The following is a 22,494-nucleotide window of genomic DNA, read 5'->3' on the forward strand; positions in this document are numbered from 1 at the left end:
TTTTCATTGATTTCACTGTAGCCCATTTCATTTCGACAGCCCCCCCCGCGTGTTGACAATGGTACGGTCGCACGCGGCTGTCAAATTGAACCGGCCCAACTTGAGTTCAAGGGCAGTTGTCGAAAAGGCTCAGAAAAGAATCCGCTTCTGTCTCGCTTACATCGTCACCAACATGCTCTGCAGAGTTGCTCAGATCCGCAGGTAAAGCGAAAACTTCACCAGCCAGTGGCTCATTGCGCACTTGCTCTACAGGGTTCGTGAAATACCCACGACACAACAACGCTGTGCTGCTTATCCAAAGCTAACCTTGCACATGCTAACGCAGAGGAGCTGTCCGGCTAGGTTACTTTGTTGCGCACTCTTTTTGAAAGACACACTAGAGTGGTAAATACCGTGCTTATAATGTTGTGCTCTGGTAACATTGTTGTGGATAACGTTGCCAATTCCTTTCCAATCAAACTAACTCGTAATCAGTCTTTTTTCCCCATCATCATGAAGGACTTGAATAAAAAAAAAGTTCAATATGGTTGCCCAAATGATGGCACTGTAATCGATAAATGTGCAGTTCCCTTATTTATTTTTAAGCCAAGGCATGTCAGCAAACCGAAACATCACATTTCTTTACTCTGTCTTAGATGGTTACCAAACAAGTGTGACGTAAACATAGGTCAGTCAGTCATAAATCGAGTTGCAACTATAATGCAAACAGTGGTTTATCACTTCAACTTTTGATATAATTTGCTTCATAAACACGTGGACTGAATTTTTCTAGACATGGCATTAAATCCCACTTAAAACAAATCACATCGTATCTCAACAGTGACCCTAATGAAGGCAAATGTGTCACTGTGTGAGTTTCAGGTGCACTGCTAGTTTGAGTCAAGCCGTGCAGCAGGCGCACAGACAGAAGCACACGCTTCCTGACCTGACATACGACTATGGCGCCCTGGAGCCACACATCAACGCGGAGATCATGCAGCTGCACCACAGCAAGCATCACGCCACCTACGTCAACAACCTCAACGTGACAGAGGAGAAGTATAAGGAGGCGCTTGCGAAGGGTTAGCGAACGCGCTGATGAATCAACGACAAGTAGCAAATTAGAATGATTCATTCTACACCCTTTTTTGGTCGTGGTGTGTTTTAGGAGACGTGACTGTGCAGGTCGCCCTTCAGCCTGCTCTTAAGTTCAATGGAGGAGGTCACATTAACCACACCATCTTCTGGACTAATCTCTCTCCCAATGCTGGTGGAGAGCCACAAGGTAACATTAGCCAAGTAGCATACATTGCCCTTCCCTTTTAGTCTTCGGAAAACATTTGTGAGCCCGAGTGGCGAGTCATCCCCCAACACTGAATCAAAACGCATGATGCTAAGCGGCATTGTTTGTTAGGGGAGCTCATGGAGGCCATCAAGCGGGACTTTGGCTCCTTCCAGAGCATGAAGGAAAGGATGTCTGCCGCCGCGGTGGCAGTACAAGGCTCGGGCTGGTCCTGGCTGGGCTACGACAAACAAGGCGGAAGACTTTGCATCGCAGCTTGCGCCAACCAGGATCCTCTGCAAGGGACCACAGGTCAGTCTTGTCTCACTCTGTTTTCCTTGAGTGTCTCTTCCCGAATGCTTCACTCCTTCCGAACTCTCACCCCCCAGGCCTCATCCCTCTCCTGGGCATCGACGTCTGGGAGCACGCCTACTACCTGCAGTACAAAAACGTCCGGCCTGACTACGTGAAGGCCATATGGAACGTCATCAACTGGGAGAATGTGAGCGAGCGTCTCCAGACTTCAAAGAAATAAAGACTCGTCCATCCATTAGGTGGCTGGGGAAATAAAGTTTGTACAATTTGGTATCATGAACACCTTGCACGGACTTTAATTGCAAATGCATTGCCACAGGTCCTCTTCCTGTTGATAAAGCGCACAAAAAGTGACTTCATGTCAAAAACTGACGGCTTACCTGAATCTTAGTGGCTGTACATGGAGTGATGCAATCATAACATGTTGGAATCCGCTGCGGTAAAATCAGTTCATGCATTTTTTTTTTTTTTTTTTTTTTTTTGTGGGGATGTCTAATAAAATCATGAGTTGAACGGATTTTCTTTCTTGGTTGTTAAGCAAGAGATGTCACAAGTCCAGATGGAAAGGCAACCCCCCACTTAAAAACAAAACAAAAAAACCTCACCAGATGAGAAAGTAAAAACTGTACTTGAACATAGTGCCAAAGTGGAAAACGTGTCCATTCATAGCAGCATGCACTTATAAAAGTGCGTAGTTTTGGTAGTCGCAATGCTAAGCTAGCATTAGCACTGGAAACTAAACTGACATTTGCGACGGCTGCTTATGTTGGAAAAATTCCTCATTTGTAGTCGTGTTACTATTACACCCTTTTGTGTGTGTGTGTGTGTGCGGGGGGTGGGGGGGTACATTTGAATTAAAAGTGAAAGGTGATAAATGTACCTGTGATACGCCCTCTCCATCTCAGGTTGTTCTTCCTCAGGAATGGTGTTTCATCAAACTCCCCCTTTAAGTAGATTTGGTAGACATGCACATCAAACAAAATAAAATTGGGAAGGAAGTTTCTCATTTTAGACATGGAATGACTGTATTAAAAATAACAATTTATTGACCTCACTATGCAGATGATTATTGCCACAACAAAATGCATACATTATCATGTCTACATCTTTCACGTTGAACTGTCACAGTCAACCACGTGACAAATAAAATATTCAAATTGCAGACTTGTAAGTTCACGAGACGGAGAAAAAAAACTCTATACGTTGCATATACATATTCTTTGTACAATAGAAACCATCTCCAAAACAATTCTTCCGTCACATGATGTCAGTTTGTGTAAAAAGTAAGGCAAAATAAAGCAGATACTCTCAAGCTACCAAAACAGTCGCGTGGCTACTACGAGATCAAGTTCTTATTCAACAGCTTTGCAAATCAAGGAGTAATAGAGCTACACTGAAAGGATTAAAAAAAGTTGTTGAGGCATTTTGTTGCATTTTTTGGGGCAAAGAGTTCACATTAAAATGAAGTCTTCATTCATTTTAATCTGTAATAAAACTACACAACAGCGTTCTGAACATCTTTTGTTTTTCCTTGAAAGACTAAAAATGTGAAATGAATTTTTAAAATCCCCAAATATGAACCATTTCCCTGCAATATGCATCTACGAATCTCAGAAAATACGTATTTCCCCCCCCCCCCCCTCCTAAATTATCATATCCAACCTCTTTTCTGCATGGCCCGAATACTCCTTTGTATTTTTTCAAGTGTATCAGAGAAAAAAAAAAAAGTTATTCTTTGTGCTTCAGAGAGGGTTCACCATAAAAAAAATAAAAATAAAAAAATGATGCCCAGCTGATTGCATAGCTTGACTTATTTTGTTTCTTCCTAGCGACAAATCCAGCATTCCGGATTGTAAAAGCATCACGGGAGAGAATATTATTTTGCACACTTTCCAAAACATAAATAGGTGTCATTATAGTACAGCACCGTGCAGTTCTGGATCGGAAATACAATACATTCCTCAGAAGTAAAAACCTTGTACGCACAAACCTCCCCATCAAAAAATGTTATAAACACGCCAGTTATAAATATTCCCTCCGTATTTTGGTTAATGTTCCCTCCACACTCCGCCACCTCATATCTTTGTTGTGCATTTCTAAAGCGCTTTTGGTCCCGGGTGTCAATCAAATCAATATTGGAAAAAAAAAAAAAAAATCGATGATGCCAGAATAATTTCAATACATTTACAAGGATAAAATGTAATATTCTGGGTAGCAAAAAAAAAAAAAAGTATTGAAAATACAGTCGCATCAAGAAAATAAGGTGCAATATGATGACAATTAAAAAGTATTTTGGAGGAGGAAAATGACTTGTCATCTCAATGACATTTTCTGGGGGAGGATATTTAACTATTCTCCCGATTTTATTTTCCTTCATCCATGCCTCATATAAATACACACCAACAAGTGCATATCGCAACATCATACGTGCAAGTGGTTGCTGCTCGACAAGTTTGAACAACTGCGAAGCAAATAAAGGTTGGGCTCGAGGAAGTTAAAAAAGTAGCCGACGATCGTCGTGATTAAGCGATCGGGACTTCGGCTGTAAAGTGTCATCAGTAGACGGAACGGAGAAGCGTACTCACAGGCCGGAAGTCTGGGCTTGAGCCTGACCTTGAGGGTGCTGGAGCGCCGCCTCCCCGTCGCCGGCGCCCTGCCCGGGCCCCCGCGCGTACATGAGCACCAGCGCGACGGTGGCGAAAGTGGCGGCGTTGACGGGAAAAGCGCGGAGCAGCGTGGAGGTGAGCCCCCGCGTGAACACCAAGTAGCCCTCCTTGCGCACGCTCTGCCGCACGCAGTCGGCGATGCCGGCGTAGCGGTTGACGCCGCCCACGCCGTCCGCCTGCAGCCGCGACTTGATCACGTCCACCGGGTAGGTGGAGAGCCACGAGGCCATGCCCGCCAAACCGCCGGCGAACAGCAGCTTGGGGATCAGGTAGCGGGCGTCGGGCTCGCAGCCCAGCCGCCTCGTCAGCACGTCGTACGCCAGGAAGTAGATCCCGAAACCCGGCGTCTCGCGGACAAAGGTGGTCACCATGCCCCTGTTGATGCCCCGCACGCCCTCGCGGCGATAGATGCGCAACAGGCAGTCCGCAGAGTTCTTGTACATCTTCCGGGAGGACTTTTTCTCACCCGAGCCCTGCATCTGCATGCGCGTCTTTGCCAGCTCCATCGGGCAGCAGATGACGCACTGTATGGCGCCCGCCGCCGCCCCGGCCAAGAACTGGTTGGTGGGCGTGTCCCGGCCCAGCATGCGCATGGCGTTGCCCTGCACGCCGAACACGATGGCGTTGATGAAGGTCAGGCCCATCATGGGGGAGCCGATGCCTTTGTACAAACCAAACATCTGGAAGGAGGCACGAAGGAAGCGTTTCAATACGACTCTTGCGGTATTTCGCGTCAATGAGTAAGGGGGTGTCGTCAATACGTACCGACTCCTGGCGTATGATTGATTGGAAGCAGTGAAAGGTGCCGCGGTACAGCGGCTTACTAGCATTCTGGACCTGCAATCTGACCTGCGGCGGGGGAAAAAAAACACACACACAACCGCGTTTTGTAGCCACACCCGCCATTTCCTGCGTCAGTCAGGTGGCATGTCAGGCCGTTTGGCTGCGTGCACGCACTACGCTCGTTTGTACACTTCCGTTCACGAAAGAAAACCCCAACAATGGTCACTGAAATCACTTGAAGCTGAATAAAAAGTCAAAACAACTACAAATGGAGGGAAAATGAACACTGGCCCTACCGTGAAGCTCGGAGGACGCTTGCGTATGTTCTGGGGCCGCTTTGCTTCATCAGGCACAGGCAAGTGGCTTGAATCTGTGCAGGGTACAATAAAATCTCAAAAATATCAAAATTGTCTCAATATTTCGCGGCTGTACAAGCCACATTTTTTTTCTTCCTTTTAAAGATTCTGTTGAAACACAATTTAACCTATTTCAGTGACCTTTGTGGATTTCGTTTTTTTCCATCAACCGAAGAGTACAAACATTCCCCCTCCCCCGCCACCCCAGATGTGTAAATCAGTGTTAAAGTGTTCTTTCCTACCTTCACTGTGTCAAATGGGTGACCAACTAAAACTCCAGCAGCACCTGAGGACAAACCACAAACGAGGCATTCAAAATATGTGGATTTGTTCCAGCGCGATACACACCGTCAATCTTGTCGACTCGACACCGAGCGCGGCTGGTATGTTGCAAAGCGAGGCCTGAAAACAAAGAGAGGTTTTTCCTGCCAACAATTGAAAACAGATTCCCCTCAAAAAAATCTGAGCATTGGCAAATGTCGGATACCAAGTATGCTGCATTCACTTCAGGTCACATTTGGACTATTTTTCTCATTTTTTTTTTTCATCCTCAATGAGTCTGCAACCAGTACGCGAGCACCTTCACAGCAAACAAAATAGGGCGTGACATTCTATTCCCATGGGTGACTGAAAGGTAACTCAAGGACAAAGACCGGTCAAGTAATAAAAACATTTCATACACCAATAAAGCTAACCTGCAACCTGATAACCTGCTAGGCTGTCCACTGTTGTAACCGCTGTCCCTGAAACGGATTAGGATGGACACCAATCTTAAAACTTTACACTCGAAAGACACGAAGGGCGGTTTGCATTGAAAACCTGCGGCGGTTGCCGTCCTCGGTTGTAAACAAACGTCTGAAAGCTAATCCCCACATAAGCACCCGCTTGACCACATGACCCGTTTGTAAAGAGAGCGCCAGGAAAAGAACACAAATGTGTGTGCGTGTTGACTCAAATGACGCCGGCCATTGATCTCAATCAACCACTACTAGCGTGCGCGTCACGGACACAAGAAAGGTCACCTAAATAAATAAAAAAACAACGCGTTTTAAAAATACAGTACACGACAGAGGCTCCCTGTGTGTTTAAGTAACAGTTTGAAGTTTTAGAACTACCATGACACCTATATGCTAGTTTCTTGTAGCCAGCCTATGGCGTTTCATATTCAATGTTAGCATTAAGCTAGCAATTCAATATGATAATTTGGTTGAACATTCACCGTTTAAAACAAACAAACCAACAAACAAACACAAAAAAAGGCCAAATTTATAGCCGATGTTGTTTTTGGCCCACCGCAACTAAGTTACCGGTACATGAGAATGTTGGCAAGCACGTGCCCCAGCAGTGTACTGTCGACAAAGCCTGCCATTGGTCAGCATAGGGGTGTGTGCATACCCCTTCCTATCATCCGTGTCATGTGTGTGGAAACTTCACACACCCGCCGGAGGCTGACAAGCTCAACTGCTCATTTTGGTCGCACCTCAAGCGGAACAACACGGGCTTAAGGAGGCCTTAACCTTCACGAAACGTCATTCGTTATCCTTGTTTGCCATGTAATGGTGGCCCAACAGCTCATGATTGCAATGACAATCTCTAGTCAAAAGTAAAGACACAAATCCCCCCCCCCCCAAAAAAACTTGTGAGATAAGGAAGTGATGTTAAAAGAAAAAAATAACACTGTTGAGTAAGAAGAGGGAATGTAGGAAACCCAAGGTTACGACAATATTGCGACATTAGATTAAATCGAAGTTACAGTACAAGAATAATGTTGCAAAGTTATGAGTTTAAAGTGATGTCACAAAGAATGTCAAAGGCACAAGCCAAGTCTGAATGATATGATATGAAGTGGCGGAGTTAAGAGGAAAAAAAATTTTACAATGTTTACACGATAGATTTTTTTTCTCTTTCTACAATATTAGTCATTTGCACTTGATATTCCAAATCTATTTTGTAAAATGAGGATTTCTATTCTCATAACTAGCAACCTAAAATTACATCATATCTAAACAATTTTTTTCTTGTAAAATTCTGAATTTACATTAAATTGCTACTTTTTTCCCCCTCTTTTTTCACCTCTCCCTTGTGATCAGCCTTGATTTTCGCAAAAAACATTCTCATATTTTGACCCTATTTTTTGGCAATCAAAATGTAGGCGTGGCTGCTTAAATCAAGACTGGTTGAATTGTTCAAATGAGCGTCTTGCCAAACACCAGTAATGTTCCATTCCAGCAGACATTTCACGGACCTTCAGTGTCCCATGACCATCCACAAACCACCCAGAAGTGCATGAAACTAAGATTGGCGTTGCTATCGTGATTTTTAATCTAAAAACCTGCACGGAGCTCCACTGTGCAGACTCTGGAGTGACGGCTCAAGAGCGATCTCGATGCGCTCCATCGTGCCCGCGGATCTACTTTAAATTTGCATTTAGTCGTAATCAGAACGCAGAGTTGCATCACTTATCAAACGGGAAAGGATGGGAGGGGGGGACCCGCACTTACCGCCGATGCAGCCAGCCACAAAGTCCATCACCGCTCAACACCGAGTCACCTGGCTGCGTTTGAATGATTCCCCACTCTACGCAAAACACGTTAATCTCGCTTCTTTTCCACAACAACTTAATCGATTTCCTTGACGCCCAGGCGCGTACTGACGGCTTTAATCTGTTTGATTAACTAACGCTTAAGCGAGCACTTGGCGAGACTCTTCCTTCCCTCCCTGTTGGCTTGCGTGTCACGTTTGGCTACTAATTTGTAAATCTTTATGCTAATGCAAGCACCGCGTGACCTTTTGTCCTCACGGAAGCGCGCTTGACAGCTTTGTGTGCTTGCTTCATAGAAGTTGTCTTGGAGCAGTGGGCGTCATAGGAAGTCAACTCACGGGGGAGGGGTTTGGCAGCTTTTTGACCAATCCGAGGTCGGGAATGGAGCCAACACCTGCTTGTACCAATGTTTATGTCCCATGATTGGCTAACGTGGGGAGTGTTGGGGAGGGGCTCCAAAGGTTTGAATGCGGGTTTTGAAGGCGGGTTTTGGTGGGTGCCTGACCATTAAAAGGGCTCGAATGAGGTCAACACCTGAGCGTATCGGCTGTTCTCGCCTGCGATTGGCTAATGCCGGGAAATGGCTCATGGCTCTCAACAGCATCACGGCACGAGCAACGTTTATCTAGATTCCGAAAAAATACACGCGGCAGTCGCTGTGTGTCATAATACTCCACAAAATCATCTGTCAACTTTTTTTTAATAGGATGCAGTTTTCAGATCGTAACCGGAAATAACAGACCGGTGTGGTTGACCAATCAGCGAATGGTTAACGGTGTCATTTTGTTGTGTACACCCTTCACGCCTGCCATCGACCAACCCGGAGGAAGGGAAGGGGAGTGGTCTTAAATAATGTCACGTGGGGATTTACATATGTGAAACGTCTCGAGAAAACACTTTAAATGACTAGCAATTTCTTTGGCCTGCGCTCAAAGCGGGAAATTGTGATGACGTTTGGCTCACCGCCACTGACAGCCTCTCTCGTTTTATTTATCGATTTGTCATGAACGACTCTCTTTTCGCTCTTCATCCCGAGGACGTTACATAACAGTTAGGCGTGTAAGGAAGTCAGCGAATGCAGTGCGAGGCAACAGCAGCGCCCGTGACAAGGAGAATGGCCATATGCTCCGACATAATTTCACGCGGGCTTCTATTTACATGCTTTTAGGATGCACGTCGCCGATTTCGTCTCCGGCTCGTTGGCAGGTAACAGCTGAAAACAACATTGCGGCAACTACATTTTTTTGATGGTATTTGTCTGTTTGTACTAATACCGACATCTTACGGGCTAAAGGTAGATATCAATGAACATGCAAGTGATAAACAACGGATAGCCACTCACTCTCGCTACGTGTATTCTCTCATTCTTCATAGGGAACATACCCAGCAAACCGGTTATAAACCAAGTTGTAAACTGAACCGTACGGCTTCCGTAGTAAATTCTTTAGGGGCGTAGCTAGCCACTGAGGTGCCCTTCACATTCACAAGAGAGTAACTGTAATTCTTCACGTAGTGTACTTTAATCCAATGTGACAAAACGTGAGTGAGTTTTAAAAATACATGTAATAATGTGATGTAATAAATCCTGAAAAGGATTAACTCGCAAGCAAATCCCAGCAGCGGTTTTGCAGTTATGAAGTTGTTGAAAGTTGTCAAGTTATGAGAATGAAGTGACGTTATAAGAAAAACATCACTAAGTTCCAAGAATAAAGTTGCGATGTTCCCTAACAAAAGAAGTAAGGGTGAGAGAATAAAAGTTGCCGAGTTAGAAGAGTGAATCGTGTGTGTGTGTGTGTGTGTGTGTACTTGCTTTCCTTTCTTTGCGCAGGGGCCTGTGGCCTGGCTGTGGGATACCCTCTGGACACCGTGAAGGTGCCTGGTTTCAATTTTTATTTTTTTTAATTTGCAAATATGATTGGAAACTCCATGTAAAAACTCAGCACTCATCTACTTCTATTCTCCAGGTCCGGATCCAAACCCAAAGACAGTTTACGGGAATATGGCAATGTATCGCCACCACGTTTTCAAGAGAAGGGGTGAGAATATATGCGCATGGCCTCTTCATTTGGAACACAATCCGAAATATGACAGTATTTCGATGAGAGTGGGTGTTGCAATGGCATCAAACAGTTTTGATTAAAATGGATTAGATGACTCTGAATTGAAGTTTGAGCTGGTCATTTTTATTGCGCTTGATTTAATTCACGTTTTGTCTTGGGGTTTGATTTTTTTTACATTGGTTTCCATTACAATTCTGTTTTACCCCTCCCCTAGCCCTTCCTCTATTATGGCACACCTGTAGATGGAATGTGGTGGTGTCTTCTGCCTTATAGCAGGAATGTTGCCCCCCGGGGGTTTTTTTTTTACCCCCTAAATCCATACTGTGCTTGCCTTATAGGGCCATTTGCTTTTTCTTTGAATTGGCGAAAACGGGGCGCTGTCAAAAAAAAAAAAAAAAAGAGGCGACCTAGCGGCATCAGATATTTTGCAGGTTTACGCAAATTCTACATGAGCATTTCTATTAATGCTTGTAGAGGGATAAGACAAGACAAGGAAGAGGCCTTACGATTTTCGTGCAGATGGAGGAAATTACTGTTGGTCCGCTTGCAGTGGGGCCACATTGTCACGTTCCAGACCAATTCACAACAAGTGAAAATCTGCAAAAAGAGATCAAACTTTAATCCTTTCAGGGAGGGCGGTTACTCCATCGGACAGCTTATCATGTTATCAAGTTACAGGGTGCATGAAAAGGATAAAAATACTTTAAAATATATTTAAAAAATAAACATACCGATGTACAATATTTTCCATGACGACATCAGGTGCACGGCTTCTTCAAAGGCATGGCGCTGCCGATGACAACCATCTCCATCACCTCGTCGGTGGCGTTCGGGATCTACCGAAACTGTCTGCAGTGTCTGAAGCAGGCGCGAGGGACCGTCCACGTCCCCAGTACCAAGCCGGAGATCTTCCTTTCAGGACTGGTTGGCGGAATGACGCAGGTACCCAAAAAACAAACAAACAAATCGCCATCATATGCAACACCGCACAAGACTTTAGCATAGCTTGGAAGCTACATACTCGTCACTGTTGACTGTTTCATCTTAGTCCATCCTCCCATTTTCTATTACGCATTCCGCATCTGTGCCATCATCTACGTCAAACAGGCTACAGAAAATTAACGAATGGATAGTAATAATAATAATATTCTAAAGTGACACGCGTGCTTCGCTTTTCTTGCCAAGGTGTTGTTTGTAGCACCCGGTGACATGGTCAAAGTGCGCCTCCAGTGTCAGACAGAGTCGATGCGGCAAGGGAGCAAACCCAAGTACCGCGGACCGGTCCATTGTCTGCTGAGCATCCTCAAGGCGGAAGGCCCGCGGGGGCTGTACCGGGGAGCCCTGCCACTGGCGCTGAGGGACGGCCCTGGGTTCGGCATGTACTTTCTGACCTACAACACCGTTTGCGAATTGCTGAGCGGGAGCAGAACGGAGAAGCCAGGTGAAGGGCGACACTCGATGACAGATTTTTTTCCCGTAAAAACTAGGTTTTTCACCCAGCGCTAGCTTGACCGCAATAAAGTTTGTCTTGTCTTCTAGCCTGGGGCGCAGTGATGTTGGCCGGGGGCTTTGCGGGAACGGTGGCGTGGTCCATGAGCACGCCGATGGACGTGATTAAGGCCCGCCTGCAGGTGGACGGCTCACGGGAGACGCGGCGATACAGGGGGTTGATCCACTGCATCGCGGAGACCGCGCGCACAGAGGGAGCGGGCGTCTTTTTCCGGAGTCTGGGCATCAACTGCCTACGCGCTTTCCCCGTCAACCTGGTGGTGTTTGTCACCTACGAGCTCTTAACTGGACTTCTGCAGGCTAAACCGGACAGCGCCGACACCCCTCGGGTGGGCTTGGAATGACAGCAGGCATCCTGTTGACTTTGGAGGTAACCCCATTCGTGAAAAGGGACACTTGGAAATAGCTCCAAACGAAAGTCAAGCGCACAACACATTCATTTGAGTTTCTTTAGGGAAATCGCGCCCTCTTGTGGAGGGCTGTATAATCGCTCGCGTTGTTTTTTTTTTGTCATTGTGGCTCAAGCAGATTTGACGGTCAAAGTAATTACCGGTACATTTTTAAGGTGTCATCCATACAATGTTTATGGTTAAATATATATTTTGTGTTTGCATGCACGATTGCCTCAGATGTTTGTATTTGTCAGGCCGTAAACAAAGACCCACCCGAACAAATCCACGTTTGAATACATTGCATGAGTGGACATGGTGAGACAACCTTCAAGAAAAAATAACCCTCAAATACTTTTAACGGTAATTTACAAAAGGCGTCTCGTGTTTTTCAAGCATACGCACAGAAAACAAGCTTCGCCGCAGCTTCTCAAAACGTGTTTATCGGTTTCTGATGATCTCACGCATCAATTACGCCGACTTTAACGGCCATTACCGAGTAAGTTAGGAACCTTGCTAAAATTACACGAATCTGGCTTGTTACTGTGAAGCAATGGAAAAAAAATCTCAATGTCGTCTTTTGTTAGCCGCTTTTGATTCAAAGCCTGCGTGTCATTTGGCCCGGGGGCAACAGCAGGGAAATAATCATGGCAAAAAAACGGCAGTGGATTCCAATGTACTTCCTTAGTTTACACACTCAACTGTCGATGGGACCAGAAGTATATTTGAAAGAGGCGTCTTTTGAGAATTATGCAAATACAAGAAAGTGTAATCTCGCCGTTTTGCTGAAATGTTTTTTTTGTGCAGTGAATAACCCCAGTGTTGTTCTAAAACTCATCTTCCGTATACTGGGTGTACTGCAATTCTATTCTTGACCACTAGATGGTGGCATACAACTTACTCTGGAGCCCGTGTAAATTTGTAAGAAAGAAAAAGCTAAAAGTCAGAATTTATGAACGATTCTGGTTATCGAGTCATGATTATTCTGTGCAACTGAACAGCATTCAATTTTTATAAAATCCCATTCCATCATACACTGCAATAACTGTTCCGCGGAAATGTTCTTGACAAAATGTAAATGATTCGGACAAATTGTTCTGGAAGTTAATTTCTCTAGGTTGGCATCTTTGCTGACTGCGGGGGTGGTCTGACGTATAAATAGCGCAATGGAGGGTGAAATTCTGTTTCGTAAATAAGTTCCCTGTGCAATATCGAAGATGGATTGGCAATTGGCGCTCGGGGCGACCCAAGAAGGGGCTGAAAATGGAATCCACAGTTTCTACGATCTTACATCATGCCCTTTCACTTGATTTAAATTGCAGTAGACTGTATATATAAATGCACTTTGTCATATAGCTAAGCTAATAATATTCCACAAATACAAAAAAAACATGCTTATCGTGTCATAAAAACTCCACTGGTGGCATTTTTATGGGTTCAGTGGCTCCATGAGATCATTACCATTCACAGCAGCACGCTGACATCACGTCTTGACATTAAAGCAACACGAGAGCACCAGCTGTGGAGGAAAAAAAGTGATAAAACGCGCTGATAATGACCGCGCCGAGCAAGCATGTGGACAAGTTCACCGCGTCAGTCTTTCTGCCCTGTCCGCATCGCGTCTGCGCACCGTCCATCCTTTCATAACGCTCATAACACTCGGGGCCCCCCTTTTTCGCGCCGATTGCTGTCTGGGCTATTTTGGGACGTCTGCGCTCTCACGGCGGTGACGTGTGCTGCTGGGTAAAACATTTGCAGCAGCTCAGGCGGCCCTGGGCCCCAGCGGAAGCCTCAATCGGCAGGGGGGAAATGGATGGAACATGAACGAGAAGACGGGAAGATATTAGTCAGCGAAGGATGTTATGTTGATAAAGGCGCGATGACGCGGGTATCAAAGAACAAAAAGTGGTATTAATATTAAAGATGATATTTTGTAGACAATCATAATCTGAAGCGGGAATGCCCCGCCTATTACGCGGTTTCGTTTCAGAATACACTCCCCCCCAATTTGTGCTCGTTCTGTAGTGCTCCAACATGCCACAAGGCGGCGCCAAACCCCGCCCACATAGGAATTGGTCTCGAGGAAATGTTGAAACGATACATCTCGCAAGATTGAATATCAGGCCTGAATGCAAAATTATTCAAGACAGACGAGAGCTGTTACAACCAGTCTTTGCGTGGGAAGTCAAGACGATGGCAGGCGATTGAGCTCAAGAATGAATTTGGAGAATACCGAAGAAGGGAACCTTGAGAGACAGTGCACCATTGTTCGTACTCATAACACAAGGTCAAGTCATCCTCAGATGCCCTTGAGAAACAATAGGTCAGCAGCAAGCAAGGATTCAGAAAGAAGAGCGGAGGACATTAACTCTTTCATGCACCAATAATCATAACCTGTAACCTGATAACATGATAGGCTGTCCACTGTACTAACCGCTGTCCCTGAAAGGGTTCATGAGCAACGGACAGAGCGGCAAGGGCAGCTGTCCATGCAATTTACAGATATGGAGGCTATCAAAAGGCTTTCTCCATAGGAACTCCCTATAGAGCATTCGTCACGCATACTGAGTACCAATTGAGCTCATGCTCATTAAGTATTTCGCATGCACTGCGGGCAAGTGCAACCACCCTTTTTTTAAAAAGTGAAAACGAGCATAGGACAGGATTGATGACCATGGCGATGTTTGGCATCAGAGTTGAGTGAGCGGCGAGACAAATGACTTGAAGATCAACCAAGAGGACATAGATCGAACAACCACAGAGGAGACAAAGAGTATCGACCCCTTCACCAGATGATGACAAAAATCAACGGAGACAGAGACGACAACAGACATCGAGGGGGAGAAGACGACCACGTCTCAAGGACAGCACTAACAAAAAAAGAAAAAAGGGAAAAAAAAGGGCCGTTTAAGTCAGGCACACAAAAGTCACCTCAAGCCATGTGTGTATCTGTGTGTGTGTTCGCTGGTGATCTGGCTCAAGTGTTGGCTGGTTAGAAAAAAAAAAACACGTGAACAAAAGTCGTGTTGTTGTTTGAGTTTATTTGAGGAGATCTTAAAGGAGGTCTCACCGCTTGATGTGTTGAGTTATGCAAACTGGGTAAGTCGCGCTTAATAAGTGACCGTGTACTTTCTGTATGTCTCCATACTAGATTAGGGATTTATGCTCAACATGCACAGTTTTAGCCGCCTATGCGGCATGACCTTTAACCTCTGCTACTTACACAGCAACGTGTGGCGCGTGTGTGTGTGCGTCTGTGTGAACCACGTTCCGAACTGTTTCAAAATTGCAATGTGTGGAGGCCGCTGCCTTAGTAGCCGAGCACCAGGTAGCAGTATGCCTTCCGAGAGACCCATTCAAGTGGACATTGTTGAGGAATGGGAGCTGTCAATTTGCTCTTGGCCCTTCCTTGGTTACAGATTCTTTTATCTCTCTATAAGGTGGAAGAAGACCCAACACCACGTAGTCTTTTCTTCAGTTTATCGCAACGCAACACGAATCGATTCGGGCTCCTGTGAGTCTCAGATTTCATCAGGAAGCCCCGAGCAACTTCAGTCACATGTACATATAGGCATAGTATGTTAATTATGTTAATTAGGGGCGGGCAGTCCTTCCCCTTATGTAAAAACCTGAAACAAAGAAAGTCAAGCAAAGTTCAATGTTGGCATTTTGATAAAGTGTAGACCATATCTGCTGGTTCCCAGACCTTGAGACTAGGTTTACTCCTCGAAGGCACTTGGCAGCCTTCAGGGACTTTTACGAAGTGGGAGGCGGAAAGAAGATAGCCACGGGGCTGTTAATCACTCAAGGGGAATTAGGGCCCCAACTTCACCCTACACTCCTTGTTTTGAGTACAAGCAGAAGTTCAGGACAGAGACTAGTGTCAATAGTTCTAATAGCAAGATGAAACTCATCAACAAAGTTCTACTACTACTTTTAGCGGAATAATTCCTTAACAACGTCAATCCGCCCCGGTGTGCCCCCAGGCTCAGGAGGACAATCGGTTTCCTTTACAAAAGAAGCCTTGTGTCCGCAAGCTTTTGTTTTTGCGCCGGCGTAGCTTCAAACCCTCCCCTTGACATCAAAATAATAGTCGGGGCCCAATTCATTGCGTAACCTATCAGATCGGCCGGTTGTGTTGTCGGCTTCGCCGCGACACTCAATTGCGCAAGGTCGCTATATTTGCATTAATGCGGTCCGTCATTCCCATGGATGGGGAGTGCTGTCCGACCCCGGCGTCATAGCCGTGTTTGTCCAACAACACCAGCCTACTTCGTAATTGACGGGGAGGAAGGCCAACTTTTTTGTCCACAACAAACAAACAATGTCGTTCTCATGGCTTGCGAAGCATTGAATTTGACATATGGGGAATGCGGTGGATGTTGGCCAGAATAATGGCTACCAACATTGCCTCCAAGGGGCTCTGGACGGTTGCATAATAGTGCTAGTTGGTGGGGATGTCCAATGGTTTATCCATGAAACCATAGAGATACTTTATCAAGTGTGGAAATCAGCTTTTTTTTTTTAACCTTGGACCTGTTGACGTTCACAGGATACGCTAACGTAAGCAAAGTCGTAAAAAGTCATAAAAAAAGAATATAGACAGGTATACTGTATATATACTGTAATCACAAAATGTAATGAATTTATTCAAATTGATTTTTCAGTTAGTTTTTAGTCAGTTTTAAGAGTTATTTTTCAAAAATGTTCTTTTTAGTTTTAGTTTTAGATTTATTTTGTATATATTTTTTTTTAATCAACTCAAATCAAGCAGTCGAATCAGGCCTCGTCATTTTACTCAAGCGTGAGCACATGATCACAACCGGTTTTCATTCACACACTAACACAGTTTGCGGACAGTAAAGTTCATGTCAGGTCTCGAACGCACGCAGGAGCCCAACGCCCGCTCCGCCTACCGCCTACCCGCTAGTTAAAGAGTAAACAGGTCACCCAAGCAAGTGTTCCAGCTTGTACAAAAGGTTGGACACAGCAGGCTAGCATCACAGAACCCCCCCCCCCCCCCCCGTGCTGGTATTCTCTGGATGTCAGAAAACAGTTGTAAACGCTCCAAATAAAAAAAAAAAAAAAGCTGCCCTACTTAAAGTCTTTTGTGGCAAAAAGGGGTTCCAACTGTCGCTGGAGTTTGAGATGAAGTATCTCCCCGCCGATGCCATTGTGGGGTCATGAGAACAAACGCAGCGGCCTTATTAAGCCTAATTGTTAGCATCCATCTGGAGAGCTGGCGCGGCCCCCACGACAAATAACAACACTCAATGACTTTGAGCAAATTCGTTTCTCTTGGGCTTCTTTGCGTGACGCCGCCCTCGACGTGCCGCCATCCCCGCCGAGCCGCTACAACCCAGGCGCCCGTCGAGCCAAACGCCGCAAGACTACACCGAATTTTGATTAGTCCACGCGAATGTTTTCCACGAGTGGATTAAAAAAAAAAAAGGGCCTCATTAGGAAAGAAAGAAGGTCGCGTTTGGAAGCAAACGCAAAATGGACGATAATGGCATTAACGTCATCCGTTCCATATCTATAAATAAAGACCGGACGGCCGATCCGGTCATCCGTCCGTCCGTGTATTATCCAACATCCATTTAGCCCTCTTTGACTATTTACTATGACTCATTAATGGCCACTCACTTATCCTCTCCCTACTCTATGTTTATATTTTACAACACCCAAGGGTGTCGTTGGGTGTAGAAAGGACAAAAAGTAGAGAGTAAATGGCAACACCCTTTTCGAGACACTCATCCGTGTCCATTTGTAATCAGTGCTCGTAAATCTGGACCGACAGCGTGGACCAGAACCACCGGGCCCGGCCTCAACGTCTCTCCTTCTCAAGAAAAATGGCCGAGTGGCTTGACTCAGGAGCCCCGAACGGAAAGCCGCGTAGCGCGTTGTAATCGCAATTAGTCACAAAGCAAACGTTTGAGTGGAAAATGCCACTCGGTTTCTATTCCGATTAGTCCAAATGCATCTCATTAAACACTCCAGCAAGCGATTGGCCCCCCCCCGGTGGGGGTTGTGAGGTGCAAACACAACAATGCGGCTCGCTGTACGTTGCGCATTGCGTTAACGGCGACAACGAAAGGGCAGAAAAGCGGTTTTGCTATTTATTTTAACTGATTGAAATCTACCCTTCGAGATAGTTCGCGGCGATAATAAAACACGATTGATGCTCTAAGATTGTAAGGAGCGTGAAACCGTTTAATGGAGTCAGTAACTGGAACAAGTTTAGATCAATGGGCAATCCGAACACAAGCCGATTACGTTGATTTTTGATCCGCTAGCACGTAAACATGCCTTATACATCTCGGATAAGTTCCCAGGATGCAAATATTTAGACATATAGAGCATGGCTGAGGGAAATAACTCAACTCCGAGGAGATTATTGGGTATTACTGTAAATCCGGTTTGTTATAAAAGTACGAAAGTGGCATTTTGAATCACAATTTAGGGATTTGCTCTTTGCATTAGCCTAGCGCGGCGGTGCGCCGTTGGGCGACCCGTTCAATGCGCGCGTGCTGCCGTGACACAACGGCGCGGTCGTAGCAGCTGCCGACCAGATTTGAAAAACGTTCAAGTTCCGGCGCGGAGCGGCACTTGATGACAGACGCCGCATTCAATCGGACAGGGGGTGGCGCCGTGCTTTTAGAGTGGCGACAGCGAAAGATTTAGGTGGATTTTTAACTTGAACAGAGAAAATGGAGGGGGAAAAAAAAAACAATTATGAAGGCGCCGTGCTGAGCTCTGGGACACAAAGCAAATGTTGACTCACTACTTTGGATGGAACGGGGTATGTTATAAGTTATAAAAAAAAGCATGTGATTTTACTTTATTACATTATAAATATTAGTCTAACATTAACTACAGCAAACATGCTTATTTTTTGCCTTCCTCCTCCTCCTCGCTCCGTTGCAACACTGACGAATACGTATTTGCTAAGCGGCGGCCTACTTTATGTCCAAACTGCCAAAAAAAAAAAAAAAAGGCCCCGGGTCACTTCCCCTTTGGTCACTTAGCAACCACTGCCAAATATGGTCAAGCTCTGTTGTCATCCCCGCAGTATCCTTTCGTGCTTTCCCGACAAATGACGCCGTAAAGAACAAATGCCTAAGTTCATTAAAGCACCACAAAAAAAAAAAAAAACGTCTATATAACGACCGCCGGTGAGTCATGTGTTCTCATCGGGATCACATCGGTCAAGCGAATTTGCCTTTGTTAGTTTCACGTAAACCTAAGCGAGAGGTTTCAGTCAATAAACTTAATATCTTGACTCTTGTCACAATTTTTTTAAAAACTGCTGTACAGTTACCGCCCGTCCGTGAGCGTGGCCGCAATTGCGAAGAATTCATGAGAGGGATCCAGCGAGAAAATGGTTCGCATAGCTTCAGCACTCATGCCGAACCAAAGGCGGCGCGTCGGTGAGTTATGCGAGTGCTTGGTGCGCCAAGAGGCGGGGAAAGAGGGGAGCGGGAAGGTGAGCCGAGGACAGGATATGAAAAGGAGAGGGTGTACTCAAGCGCAGGGCACGGGCAGGGCAAAGAAAGGCAAAAGAAATGAGAAAGGGGAGCGAAAACGAAAACATTGAGGTTGGAAGGGCACGTTTGCGTCATGGCCGACGTCCAAGCAAGTGCCGAATTGTATTTCTTGGGCGACTTAGTCACGCAAGTACAAAAAGCTTGCAGTCGTCGATTTGACCGAATGGTACAGTGGAAGCCTGCGGGCCCATCTTTGTGCTTTAAACGATCGTGCAGCGAGTGCCTGGAGCGACACACCATCGCCGAGCCCCAAGGACAACATTCGTGGAAACGTCTCAAAGGACGACTACGAGAAAGAGATGACGAAGATCCAATATCCCGCTTTGCACTCAACGACTTGGAAGGAGATTTTTATGACCGAGGGAGGCTCCTGCTTGTCTGACACGGGACGATGGGCTGCCCCCCCGCCTGCCCGCGTTGGGTCAAACTGGGGGTTTCAAACCAGGTGGTACACAAACAACGGGTCGAGTGGCGCAACAAGGGAAAACGCCCCCCCCCCCCCCCGCCCCTCCTCATCCACACAACCCCACTTCCGAAAACTAGGACACGGCGCTCTCGTAAACATGACGGCAGCAGGACGAAGAAGTGTTGCAAAGGCGCTCGTGCTCATCGCATGAGTCACACTTCGAAAGCACCTGCTGCTCACAGCTGGAAAAGAACTACACACACACACACACACACACACACACCAGACGCAGGTGGAGGACTAAGTGGAAACATAACCTTAACCGCACAGGTGGTGGCCATAAATCTACACCTAAGCCAAACCGTTTCCCTAAAGCGTACAACGCTAACCTTAAAGGCCCTGTGAATCGACATTGTGTAACCCGGCGTTGTTAAATTCCAAATGTGACGAGCAAGCCACACACGCGCTTTTGTAGCAAAGTCTATTTCCGCCGTCTCTCTGTGACAGAGGCGCACTCGGGGGGCCAACGACGAGGCACTCTAAAGGCAATGAAAGGCAACGTTAGCAAGACCATTTCAGACACACGGCAACTCAATGTGCTTCACGCAGCCCAAAACGCTACGTGTGTGTCAAGCGCTTTTCATGGCACCCTGAATATTCGATTAAAAAATAGATTTGGCTTTTTACATCCTAATCGAAGTGCAACAACCAAGTCAGAAATTTTTTTTCTCCATTTCCCGCAAAAAAAAAAAAAAAAAAATTGTCCTAATCTGATCGTAAGGGCATGCCTTTTGCATCAGCCACTGTGGGTGGCAACTTGGAGGAGCCCCCCCCCCCCCCACACCCCTTCCCTTCATCAGATGCCTCCACTAACCGGTTGATAACGCTTGCGTAACGTCAACACGCAAAGAAAATATGCGCGCTGGATTTGCTGATACGCGGGGAGCGAAACGGGGGGGCGCGCACACAAAGCAGGATGAATGACGGCAGGACTGTGGAAGTCGCAGCTGCCTCTGTGGGGGGCAGGGGGGGAGGGCCTTGTACACCAGTCCGACGTAAGAATGTGAAACTGGGACTTTGCCAACATTCATTCTTGCCACTCATCATGTTGACACAATTTCGCAGTTTAAACAAGTCGAAAACAAGAGTTTTTTTTTTTTTTATCGCGCAGTATTGGAAGCCGATCGATTCTTATCTGCTTTGACGTTTGACCCTCGGTAGCGCACAAACAACCAGCGTGTCGCTTTCTGTTTGACGAGACGACGTCACTGGGTCCGTTTGAAGGAACACAAAGTGAGCAAAACAGTACAACAACAAGTTGCCGGTCATATCACGCATGACGGCCGAGTGTGAAAGCGCCACTTTGGCGAGTCCCGAGTAGACGTGAGTGTGTGTGTGTGTGTGTGTGTGTGTGTGTGTGTGTCCTCGCATGTTCCGAGCACGCGCTGACAGAGCTCCGGCAGAACGTGTCTCCACGTGTTCGTAATTACTCAACAGGCTTATAAAACCACGCGTTACTTCCGCCGTCTTGAACGCAAACATGCCATTTTGCACGTCGCCGCTAATGACACGGCCCGTCATCTCAGCCAAGTCCACCAAGATGAATGTTCCTGCCGATGTTTACCGATTTAAACGTATTTCTTACTTTTTACCACTCAGAAAAAGGCTCTCGCTATTGAAGTCGGAAGACTATCGCGTACAAAAATGTTCCGAAATGTAGCATAGCGTAAAGCCACGCTTATTGTTGCCGCGTGCCTTTAAAGAGGCGGGGCCTAGTGCGCGCGTGGGTTGCCGTCACTCGAAGGCAGCGCCCGTTGTTCATCGAAGCAATGCTGCGTTCAGGAAAGCCGGGAAATTTTGGATTCTCCCAATTCGGAAAAGTTAATGTAGCCGCATCGCAAAACCATTGCGATGTCCGAAACGTGTTTCATCGACGCTTCGCGAATCCTTCCAAGGTCAGCGTGTAACGCTCGACCCGGGTGGACGAGGTTCCCTTTGAACTAATGATTCACTTTCAAGTAGCTTATCTTGAATAACGTTGGGAAAAATGCTACCGTGGGCGCACATTGTCTGTTTTTTATTGCTCTTCCGGAGCATGTTTAAGTGTCGTTCACAAACGCGGTCAAACGCTTCTTCGCAGCTACTTCAAGGTTAACCGCTTCGGGGACGGCCGTCACTCCAGTGCACATCTTATCCTGTTATCAGGTTACAGGGTGCCTGAAAGGTTTAATCTGGCGATGTGCGGTGAAGGTCGAGTCGTTGAATTGCGCGGGTGTACCTCCGGTGATAAAATAGCCCGTTCTTGCACCACACTTTGGGTAAACGGATTCGCTCGAAAATGTCATCGGTCAGAGTGTGCGTCATTGCGAGTCGAGGCCGGAATTTTTGACCGTGATAACATCTCAGATTGCGCACGTCTTGCCAACCCCGTCGGGTGCTTTTGAGCAACACCCGAACCTTCTCACTCCCGCTGCGAAGGGTAAAACATGGTTGATCTTTTCAAGCTGTTGATGTCAACTTTGAGAGCACGAGTCAACCCTTGAAGCAGTACAGAGGAACACTTTAACCGTTCATTACCCTCCGACACGCCCCATTCCCTTCAACACCTCCCCTACCCCCCCATGTGGGAAAGCTGCTCACTCTCTTGTGTGTTAATACAC

At 46.2% G+C, this 22,494-nt stretch overlaps 3 protein-coding genes across 6 annotated transcripts; 2 read left to right on the forward strand and 1 right to left on the reverse strand.

Moving 5' to 3' along the window:
- The first annotated feature begins 59 nt into the window (after positions 1 to 59).
- On the forward strand, positions 60 to 2,093 carry sod2 (superoxide dismutase 2, mitochondrial). Its single transcript, XM_052052484.1, has 5 exons — positions 60 to 201; positions 862 to 1,061; positions 1,148 to 1,264; positions 1,394 to 1,573; positions 1,651 to 2,093. The coding sequence occupies exons 1-5, from the start codon at positions 173 to 175 to the stop codon at positions 1,794 to 1,796; spliced, it is 672 nt and encodes a 223-aa protein (XP_051908444.1). The 5' UTR covers positions 60 to 172; the 3' UTR covers positions 1,797 to 2,093.
- Positions 2,094 to 2,600: 507 nt separating this feature from the next.
- LOC127592057 (mitochondrial basic amino acids transporter-like) lies at positions 2,601 to 10,855 on the reverse strand. 3 transcript variants are annotated; one of them, XM_052052477.1, is made up of 4 exons: positions 10,715 to 10,855; positions 5,624 to 5,667; positions 5,008 to 5,091; positions 2,601 to 4,922 (listed from the first exon to the last, which is right to left on the reverse strand). In XM_052052477.1, the coding sequence occupies exons 1-4, from the start codon at positions 10,740 to 10,742 to the stop codon at positions 4,158 to 4,160; spliced, it is 921 nt and encodes a 306-aa protein (XP_051908437.1). In that variant the 5' UTR covers positions 10,743 to 10,855; the 3' UTR covers positions 2,601 to 4,157. The 3 variants fall into 3 exon arrangements, with proteins under 3 accessions (XP_051908437.1, XP_051908438.1, XP_051908436.1); XM_052052478.1 differs by lacking the exon at positions 10,715 to 10,855 and adding an exon at positions 9,266 to 9,448; XM_052052476.1 differs by lacking the exon at positions 10,715 to 10,855 and adding an exon at positions 7,883 to 8,214.
- Positions 8,818 to 12,109, forward strand: slc25a47a (solute carrier family 25 member 47a). 2 transcript variants are annotated; one of them, XM_052052480.1, is made up of 6 exons: positions 8,819 to 9,129; positions 9,752 to 9,795; positions 9,888 to 9,959; positions 10,746 to 10,925; positions 11,169 to 11,424; positions 11,523 to 12,109. In XM_052052480.1, exons 1-6 carry the CDS (start codon positions 9,093 to 9,095, stop codon positions 11,834 to 11,836), a joined length of 903 nt encoding a protein of 300 aa, XP_051908440.1. In that variant the 5' UTR covers positions 8,819 to 9,092; the 3' UTR covers positions 11,837 to 12,109. The 2 variants fall into 2 exon arrangements, with proteins under 2 accessions (XP_051908439.1, XP_051908440.1); XM_052052479.1 differs by lacking the exon at positions 9,752 to 9,795 and having other exon boundaries at positions 8,818 to 9,129.
- The last annotated feature ends 10,385 nt before the right edge of the window (positions 12,110 to 22,494 follow it).

Source organism: Hippocampus zosterae, chromosome 19, assembly GCF_025434085.1.
Source record: "Hippocampus zosterae strain Florida chromosome 19, ASM2543408v3, whole genome shotgun sequence".
NCBI classification, from domain to species: Eukaryota; Metazoa; Chordata; class Actinopteri; order Syngnathiformes; family Syngnathidae; genus Hippocampus; species Hippocampus zosterae.